The following is a 10134-nucleotide window of genomic DNA, read 5'->3' on the forward strand; positions in this document are numbered from 1 at the left end:
AAAAAAAAAAAAAAAAAAAAAAAAAAAAAAAAAAAAAAAAAAAAAAAAAGTTATGTGTGCCATGCTGCATTCTTTCCTTACCTGTAAAAAGGTGTGGGAATTTAATTGGCAAAATGACAGCTTCTTTGAGAGCCTCTTTAGCTCCCTCGAGTCCAGCCACATCATTCCACCGTATGTTGGGCTTCTCCATCACAACAGCACCTGCGAGAAGAACCAGACCGACCCATGAGCACAAGTGGACCCAGAAGAGGCCCCATGCCACACCCTAGCTTCATGGACCTCAGGCCTCTTACCCATCAACTGTTCTTGCAATTTCTTTTTCTCTGGATTATCCCCTTCACTGTCACTGTCGCTACTGAGGAAGGAAACAGAAGATCAAGTTGGTTCTCTATTCTGAGAGCAAGGAGGGTCTGTAGGGCTAGTGTGTGTATGTGTGTGTGTGTGGTGTGTGGTGTGTGTGTGTGGTATGTGTATGTGTGTGGTGTGTGCATATGTATGTGTGGTGTGTGTATGTGTGTAGTGTGTGTTTGTTCCCAGTTCAGCACCACTGACAGGCAAGCAGAGATCTCCCGGTGTGAGGGTCACGCTCCTCCAGGAAACACTCACAACCTATCCTGCTTCCTCACTAAAGGAATAATGACAGAAGCAGCTTCCTTTCCAAGGGCTGGTAAGGGAAATGTGCTTCAGCTGAACTTAAAGAACACCAAGGCAAACAGTCAGACTTTTCAGATAGACTCAAAAACAGACAACACGCCAGGACAGGCTCCAAAGCCACAGAGAAACCCTGTCTCAAAAAACCAAAAAAAAAAAAAAAAAAAAACAAAAAACAAAAAACAAAAAACAAAAAAAACCCAGACAACATGTAGTCACGACCCAGAGAATTCAAGGGCGGAGAAGGCATGAAGTTTAAAATTACATAATGAGACTTTGTCTCAAAACAAAATTAAAGAAAAACATTAAAGGGGAACGTGCTCCCGTGCCAACAGCCGTCTACTGCCCAGACCCGCGTCACTTCTTTCCTATTCGCAAACCCTCCTGCTGACCTGGCTCCTGTCCCTTCCCAACCTGTCTTTCATACTTGGAAATCAGACACTGGACTGTGTTTTGTTGTGAGCAGATCAATACCCTATAAGCAGAGTACACTAGAAGTCCAAGGCACCACTGGCATCAAGAATGACAACACGTGAAGTAGGAACTCGGGGACTCTGGCCCCTCAGCTGTATCCCTACATACTTACCCCTTGCCCTCACTCTGATTCTCCTTGACTGGCTTCTTGCCATGTTTCTCTTTGTTTCGTAAATAATCTTTCAGCTTCTCTGCTCGGTCTAGGTACTGCACGCACTTCGCTCGAATGCTCTCCTTGGCCTTGTCGCTGTGTGCTTCATCTGCAAAGTAAGAAACCCAGCTTGCTTGCTTGCTTTCTTCCTTCCTTCCTTTCTTTTTCTTTCCTTTTCCTCCTCCTTCTTTTCTTAACACTTATTCTTATCTCTGAGGACCTAAGTTTGGTCTCTAGTTACTCAAACAAATAAAGAAATGCAAGCAAGCCAGGTGTGATACAAAGAAAGAAAGAAAGAAAGAAAGAAAGAAAGAAAGAAAGAAAGGAAGGAAGGAAGGAAGGAAGGAAGGAAGGAAGGAAGGAAGGAAGGAAGGAAGGAAGAAGAAACAAACAAAGCCAGTGCCCCCCTAAGCCCCAAGTGTTGCCCTCCTCTTCCAGGGTGCTGCAGCCAGGGGACCCGAGAGTGACTCACATTTGATGGCATGGAGGAAATACTCCACAGCATGCTGGTAGAGCCGGAGAGCCTCCTCGTAGTTCTTGGCTTTGTCCTCTTCAGTGGCTTTCGTCACCAGATCGATGGCTTTCTGGAAAGGCAAGGCATATAGCTCAGTGCTCCCCAAGGGATCCAGAGAGCCTGTGGGGTCACAAGCAGCACATGAGATAAGAAGAGAGTTAGTGCCAGGCCTGTGGATTTACTGGTTGCAGGCCATTATGTTGCCTTACTTTCCTGACACCAACTAGAACGGCTTGAAAAGACAGCTGTCCTTCCCAGGAAGTTTAATGGTCAGAAGCCACCCCATCCTCATTCTGTTCTGGACCTTGGCAAATGGAAACTGACCAATGTCTGGGATTGGGGCTCCAAGGATAGGCCCATGGAACAAGTCCATGTTCTATTTCACTGCCCCCTGTAGCTCTACAAAGCCTGAAACCACACTTGGCTCAGGGGCCAAAAAGATGTAGCCAGCTAAGAAAGTCCTCGACCGACCTGATAGTTTCAATGTAATAGAAAGAGTTGGAGACAGCGCTAGCCCTCTCTAGTGCCCAGATCATTCTAGGCTCAGAAGAATGTTTTCCTGGACTGCTAAAGCTGATGCCTGAGAGGGAGGCTCAACTCCATTTCACGTCAGGAACTCCAGGAACAAACAGGCTCTGCAGGCCATGCTCCCAGCTGAACTGTAGGCCCTGTACAGCCAGTTTCAGAAACTGCAGCTTCCTCAATTGGCAATGCCTGGCCGGGCTTCTCCATCTGCTGTGGCACTAGCTGCCTGGCAGGCAGATCCCATTGCAGACCTTGCTTCAGCCACAGCAAACAATAACCTACTGACCAGCTCTTGGCAGGGCCAGGGCATTTGTTTAACCATCCTGTAAGAAGGGCACACAGACAGCTCTGTAAGATGGCCAGGCAGGGGTGAGGAGACGGGCTACACGAGAGGAACTTACTAGAATGAAGAGACAGGAAAATGAGAGTGTGGTTGACTGTCATGCTTTGACCGCGTTGCCTAGACACTGTATGGCCAGCATGGAATACCTCGCAGGTGAAAATAATAGTCTTCCCCTCCAATCCCCCCACCGGCTCCTTAGGAACCATGGAGACAGTCCCTGGTCTTGGTGTTTTTTTTTTTTTTTTTTTTTTAAGATTATTTATTAAGCATACAATGTACTGCTGGCAAAGAAGGTACCAGGTCTCATTACAGATGGTTGTGAGCCTCCATGTGGTTGCTGGGAATTGAACTCGGGACCTCTGGAAGAGCAGCCAGTGCTCTTACCCTCTGAGCCATCTCTCCAGTCCCCTCTTGGTGGTTTCTTTTCTCTACAGTTAACACCCTTTGGACTTTCCACTCAGTATGACTTACTTGGCCTTCCTTTTTAAAATAGGAGATAGAGGGAAGGATCAGCGCTGGTGAGATGGCTCGGTGGGTAAAATCACTAGCTCTGAAAACCCGGAGCCCTGAGTTCAATTCCTAGAAGCCATGGAGAAAGGAGACACCTAACTCCTGAGGAGACCTCACATACAAGAAGAATCTACTACTCCTTAAGTTGTCCTCTGACCTTCCCACAGACAAATAAATAATGTATAAAATCAAAATTTAACAGCCTGATCTACAGAACAAGTTATAGGATAGAACTACAACAGAAACCCTGTCTTGAAAAACAAAAATAAAATAGTATTTTTTTTTTTAATTAAGGTAAGAGCCAGGTGATGGTAGTACACACCTTTAATCCCAGCACTTGGGAGGCAGAAACAGGTGGATCTCTGTGAGTTCGAGCCAGCCTGAAGTACAGAGCTAGTTCCAGGACAGCTAGGGCTGTTACACAGAGAGACCCTGTCTCGAAAAACCAATAATAATAATAATAAGGAGGAGGAGGAGGAGGAAGTAACAAAGGTAGCTCAGCAGTTACGAGCATTTGCTGCTCTTGGAGAGAACTCTGGTTTGAGTCCCAGCACCTGCACTCGGCTCACAACTGTTTCCAGATCTAGAGGATCAGATGCCCTCTTCTGGGCTCCTCAGGCACCAGGCACATAAGTGGTGCAGACATACACGCAGGCAGAACATCCCTACACAAAATAAATAATCTGGAAAGATGGCTTGGCATTTAAAGGTACTTGTTGCTCTTATTTGTTTTGGGACAGGGTTTCTCTATGTGGCTCTGCCTGGTTTAGAACTCTGGGTGTAAACGAGAGGAGCCAAGATAACGCTGTATGCCATCAAGCCTGGCTGCACTTGCCCTCTTGCAGAGGACCTGGATTTCAGTCCCAGCACCCATGTGGTGGCTCAACTGTCTGTAACTCCAGTTCTGGACACTGAGGGCACCAAGCATGCAACAAGGTACATGCAGGTAAGACACGCGCATAAAAAAAAAAAAAAACAAAAACAAAAACAAATAAAATAGCTGGGCAGTGGTGACGTATGCCTTGAATCCCAGCACGAGGGAGGCAGAGGCAGGTGAGTTTGAGGCCAACCTGGTCTACAAAGTGAGTTCCAGGACAGCCAGAGCTGTTACATAGAGAAACTCTGTCTCACAAAAACCTAAATAAATACATAAGCTGTAGGTTCAGAACAATATGTGAGGTTCTTCTGTGCTCACAGCAGAGCCGGTCTGTCTCCTCTCTGCTAAGCACTATCAGGGCACCCACCAATGCTGTCTGTCAGAGCAGATCTTAATGTCAAGGGAAAGAAACAGCTCCGCATGCACGCACGCACGCACAGGAGGGTGGGGTGACGAATTAAATTGCCAGCTCTGCCACCTCTCTAGGAACAGCATGGAAAGGGCTGAGGTGAAGGAGGAGCCAAGCAGGGGCTGACAGACTTTTTCTATGAAAGCCCAGTCAGCAGGTATGTTAGGCTGTGTGGGCCATATAATCTCTGCAGCACAAAAGTAGCCACAGACAGCATATAAAAAAATGAGTGGAAGAGTGACCCTACCCCTCACCATGGGTATGGGAGAGCTGGTCCTGCCCCTCACCCGAACATTGGGTTGGCCCACCCTAGCGACTACCCCATCTATGGCCTGTTGGGATGTGAAGAGACTGGTCCTGCAGAATAACCACAGGATCTCCCTGACTCGGTCCAAAGGCAGGATATTCAACAAGAGTTTTGGCGAGGGTCCAGTGATGATGTGTGCCAGAGGTCTTGAACCATACCAATGACTCTTTGCAAAAAATATTTTTGTGGGGGGCTGATTGGACAAAGGGCATGCTGAGTGGCACACCACAGCACCCAGTACCACTAGGCTGAAGAGGTTGGAAAGATGGAGGAGTGAAGTTTTTGTTGTTTTGTTTTTAATTGACTTGTGAGGGGGATGCTGTAGGGGTGAGGAGAGGATATGGAAAGAGGAACTGGGAGATGAGTGAGATTGGGATGCATGATGTGAAATTCCCAAAGAATCAATAAAGGATTACATATATAGAAAAAAAAAGGATGAGCTGGGATGTCATCCAATAAAACTTTATAGACACCAAAATCTGAATTTCAAATTTTGTCATGAAAGTCCCCCCCCAAGCCGTTTAAATAATGTAAAAGATTGTGACATTAAGTTAAGTCAGGCAAGTCAGTCACAGAGAACCAAACTGTATAATTCTATTTAAAAAAAATCTCAGTTGGGTGGTGGTATGCACCTTTAATCCTAGCACTTGTGAGATCTAGGTGTGCAGATCTCTGAAATCAAGGCCAGCCTGGTCTACACAGAGGAACAGAAAAACCAATTTAAAAACAAAACAAAACAAACAAACAAACAATCCTGGGCCAGCAAGACAGCTCAGCAGGAGCAGGTAAAAGTGCTTGACTAATTTCAGGATAAAGACAAATTGAGCTTGAGCTGAGTGTGATGGTACACGACTTTAAGTCCAGGTCTGGGAAGACAGAGGCAGGTAGTAGGTATTTGTGAGTCTGAGGCCAGCCTGCTACATAGCAAGTTCCAGCCAAGACTACATACTGAGTGCCTATCTAAAATAAAATAGAAACCAAGCTGAAATTGACCTGCTGACTAGCTTCCACAGCCCTAGAAGGTGCAGGGGCGGTCCCTGGGGCAGGAAAGACACCAGCAGTATCCCTAAAGACGTGCTAGGCAGGCTGCGTTCACTGGTGTGACAGTGGAAAAAGGTTATGGGGTACTCAACTATGTTTGGCTTGGATCTGAGGCTTGCTTTATAGGAGGGAATTCAGGCCTGGTACTGAAAACCTGGTCAGAAGCACCCAGCTCGGGAATCACAGCCCCTCAGGAAGAACCTACTGCTGCTGTTTTGATGGTTGACATGTTATTGAACTGTCTTCTAAATATTTATGCTTGTATCCATAGGTTTAACCTAGGCCAGAGAAGCTTCTCTCTCCGCAGTGGTCAGCAGTTAATGCAGAGACTCCTAACAGAGGGCTTAGTCCGAGGGGACATCTATATCAACACTTGTCCCCAGGGCTCAAGGAAGAAGTTGGAAGGAGAGCCAGAGGGTGTGGAGGAGCGCTGTGGAGCACTGTCCTTGGCACCACATGGCCACTGAAGCTACGGGTACCTGCTCGAGAGCACTAGGCACTTCAGTGGGTTATTAATAAAGGAGAGCAGAGGTCACAGAAGGGGTAGGAGATGTGCTGGCAGGGCCTGAGGGGGGTCCTGGTGGGGGGGGGGGGGGGGGGGCGGGGGGGTCCTGGTGGAGGGGAGTGAGGAAGGGCTGGGGATCCTGGTGGAGGGGAGTGAGGAAGGGCTGGGGGGTCCTAGTGGAGGGGAGTGAGGAAGGGCTGGGGGGTCGTGGTGGAGGGGAGTAAGGAAGGGCTGGGGGATCCTGGTGGGACCTGGAAGTGCACAGGACCAAGAGGCATTGCTTACATTTATGAAATGCCAAAGAATAAAGAAATCCCAGAAAGAAAACAAACAAACAAAACTGCTTCCCACCAAGTTCAACATCTAGAAGGAGAGAACTGACTTCTGAAAGTCACCCCTGACCTCCCTACACAGGCAGTGGAACGGGTGTGCCGGCAGTGGTGTAACAGTACACAATACACACCACACACACAGACACACATAAAGGGTCCAGAACAGGCAACTCCACAGGGTGTGCTACACGGACAGAAAGGCTGGGGAACTATGGTTGACGACGTAGTTTCTTTGGTGATGATACAAACCTCTAAAAGCACTGAATGGTACACACACTTCAAATGGGTGACCTGCACAGCACAAATGCGCTACATAAAACTGTTTTTAAAAAGCCAGAAAAGAAGAAAAAAAAAAACCCACATTCCTGGTTCTCAGGTGTGCTGTGGCCAGGCAGGTGGGCTCGGGCTGAAGTTGGCTTAATTCCTAGTAAACAAACAGGAATCCTGCAGGTAGATGATGGGTTCTGGCTCTGGATTCCATCTCATTCCAAACCTTGTACTCCAAATGATTCCCACTCCTGTATTCCCATATGGAGCAGCCATTCCACCCCCCCCCCCCGCAGGTAGGTGAAAGTCACCCACTTTTTTGATGCTCTGGCTAAAGTCCCTTCCTTCATGAAATCTTACCTGGTTCCGCCCGAGCGCTGACTTTTATTTGCAAAGGCTTATAGAGAACATGATGGGCTGAACCTATGTTACAAACGCTCTTCCTGAATTATTCAGTCTCGGGCCGTCTGACAACCACCCTATAAGGGCACTGCCCATTTTCCTGACGAGGAAACCCAACATTATAAGACCCAAAAACCTAGGCACACTAGTGAGTGGCCCCAAGCCTGAGGCCTGAACCTGTTTACGCTTTCTGACAGCTCTAGGCTGAGCCCTTCCTTCTTTGGGCGGCACCACCCCAGCATCACCCCGCACGATCTAGGGAATGAATGAAGGGTGGCTGGCCAAGAAATCGGGGGCTCGCTGGCAGACGGTCAGGGGGGCGGTCATGTCAGGGCGCGTTGCAGGAGCGAGTGAGCGGCGTTCCCGGAGCGACCGGCGGGACCCGGGCGCTCTCGCGGGGTGGCAGCGCCGCTGCAAGGCGGCAGTTCAGCACCGGCTGCGCGTAGCGGGCTCGGGGCCACGCCGCTTCGGCCAGGGCCGGGGCTCGGCGCAGACATCTCTTGGGCTCCGAGAATGGGAGAGGCTGCAGCACGGGTAGGATGAACCGGCCCCATCGGGACCGCCAGGCCGGGCTCCGAGAAGGCCGCCGCCCGCCCGCTCAGCGGCCCGCAGGCCCTGCCGCCTTCGGCCTCCGCGGTCGCGCCGCGCCCAGGTACCTGGAGGGTTGACGTTGTCATTTCATCTCCTGGGTCCGCCCCACACCCCGCGGCGCTGCTTGCGGCCTCGGTCCGGCCCGGAGGAGCCGAGGTGGTGGGTCCGGCCAGGGAGCCGGGCGAGACGGCGTTCGGCGCGGGCAGGACTGCCACTAGCAGCCGGAGCCTAGTCCGAAGGTGAGCGAGGAGCGCGGCCCAGAGCGGCCCGGACCGAGCCGCGCGGCTGCCACCCAGCGGCCATGGCCCGGAACTGCAGGCATCTCTCCTCCAAACGGGGCGGGGCTTGTCGGGGGCGGGGTGTGGTGGGCTCTGGGTGAGAGGCGGAGCCGAGAGAGGGTGAGGTGGGGGGGAGCCCGGATGAAGGGGGAGGCAGAAGGGGACGGGGCCTGGTGGATCCAGGTGAGAGGCGTGGCTGGGAACCTGAGGGGCGGGGCCGGACGGGGGCGATGTTGGAGTCTTTGAGTGGGCAGAGGGTTCGTAGGATCCGAGTGGGACTGGAAGTGAGGGGCGGGGAGGAGGGACCAGGTGGAATCAGGATCCCACTTGAGTTAACATCACCAGAAGAGTAAATCTAACTTCCTGGAGCTCTGTTTTCTGGCTATTCAATAGGTTATGATAATTAATATTTGTTAATATTTATTTAGTCTGGCTTTAGGGGGCGATGAAAAAAACCAGCATACACTCGATGAATGCTACACTCTGGGCTCTATCCCTGGTAACTGTTATGATACAATGACTCTGCCAGTTTTGTGATAGTTTTTATTTTTGTTTAATTTTTGTTTTGTTTTGCTTTAACCAGACTGGCCTCAAATTCAGAGACCCACCTGCCTCTGCCTCTCAAGTACCTGAGTCACCCATACGGTAGCTAACAACTGTCTATAACTAGCGTTCCAGGGGATCCAAGGCTGCCTTCTGGCCGCTGTGAGCACCAGGCACACAGACATGCATGCAGGCAAAATAGCCAGATGCAAAAAAAAATAATTTTTTAATTATTAAAAAGAAGAGAAAAGGGCTGGAGAGATGGCTCAGTGGTTAAGAGCATTGCCTGCTCTTCCAAAGGTCCTGAGTTCAATTCCCGGCAACCAACCACATGGTGGCTCACAACCATCTGGAATGAGGTCTGGTGCCCTCTTCTGGCCTGCAGGCATACACACAGATAGAATATTGTATACATAATAAATAAAAAAATAAAGAAGAGGAAAGGCAAGGCTATTTTTTCTTCTTCTTCCGGCCTGGAATTCCTGATCCTCCAACCACCATCTCACAGATGTGAGTTTGGTTGGTTTTGTGTGCATTTTAAATAGATAAATCTAGCCTTGATTTAGGAAACAGCTTGCAGGAATGGCTGTGGTTTGGACAGCATGGAAGAACACAGAGGGAGAGGTTTGAGAAGGTGAACTCTAAGTGTATAAAGCGAGATATGAGCGCTCCAGGGTAGGGTTGAGGGGAAGGCTTTTATTGTAGATACGAGGGAGAGTACAGCCAGAGGCATCTGGGAGAGTCCAGAGCAGAAGGGAAAGAAGTGGGCTGAACAAGGCCGGCAGGGTGGACAGGGCCATCGGAGGAGGTGTTTGTGGGGCAGCAAGAGAGGAAGTCAAGAGAGCACATGGCTGAAATGGCAGGGTTATATAGAAACGAGAAGCTGGGGGAAGGGAAGCCCGTAAGATGGAGAAGTTTAGGGTGGGGGCAGGGTGAAAAGAGCCAGGATGGACTCTGTGCAGGTGTTTTCCAATGCTGAGAGAGTCTGAGACCAGCATTTGATTTGGTATGCTAATACACCATAGTTGCCATTTGTCCCAAGTTTCTTTTGGACCTGACCCTAGGACTTGGTGATGAATTGAATGTAGGCTACAGCATAAGCTGGCAGGGATGACTGGTCCTCAGGTTTGGCTGGGCTACTTAGATGCAGATGCTGGATAGAGATGGGGTGCACTGCAGCAGAGGAGGAGGAGGCTTTTAGTTTGAGGCACCTTTGAAATACTGCTATAAAAATGGCCAGTGGGTTGGCTGGCAATGGCGGTACACGTCTTTAATCCCAGCAATCAGGAAGCAGAGACAGGTGGATCTCTGTGAGTTGGAGGCCAGCCTGGTCTACAGAGTGAGTTCCAGGACAGCCAGGGCTGTTACATGGAAAAACCCTGTCTCCAAAAAAAAAAAAAAAAAAAAAAAAAAA

At 49.6% G+C, this 10134-nt stretch overlaps 1 protein-coding gene across 1 annotated transcript in view; it reads right to left on the reverse strand.

Moving 5' to 3' along the window:
• Window positions 1–8156, reverse strand: part of Vps4a (vacuolar protein sorting 4 homolog A) — a 15009-nt gene extending 6853 nt beyond the window's left edge. Inside the window, exons 1-5 of the mRNA XM_050143806.1 lie at window positions 7965–8156; window positions 1749–1860; window positions 1238–1385; window positions 294–355; window positions 82–201 (exon numbers count right to left, since the gene is read on the reverse strand). Coding sequence (XP_049999763.1) covers window positions 82–201; window positions 294–355; window positions 1238–1385; window positions 1749–1860; window positions 7965–7985 — 463 coding nt within the window. The 5' untranslated portion in view covers window positions 7986–8156. The remainder of the gene's footprint in view (window positions 1–81; window positions 202–293; window positions 356–1237; window positions 1386–1748; window positions 1861–7964) is intronic.
• Between the last annotated feature and the right edge of the window lie 1978 nt (window positions 8157–10134).

Source organism: Alexandromys fortis, unplaced genomic scaffold (assembly GCF_014885135.2).
Source record: "Alexandromys fortis isolate MF-2015 unplaced genomic scaffold, M_Fortis_MF-2015_v1.1 scaffold_1, whole genome shotgun sequence".
Classification (NCBI taxonomy): domain Eukaryota; kingdom Metazoa; phylum Chordata; class Mammalia; order Rodentia; family Cricetidae; genus Alexandromys; species Alexandromys fortis.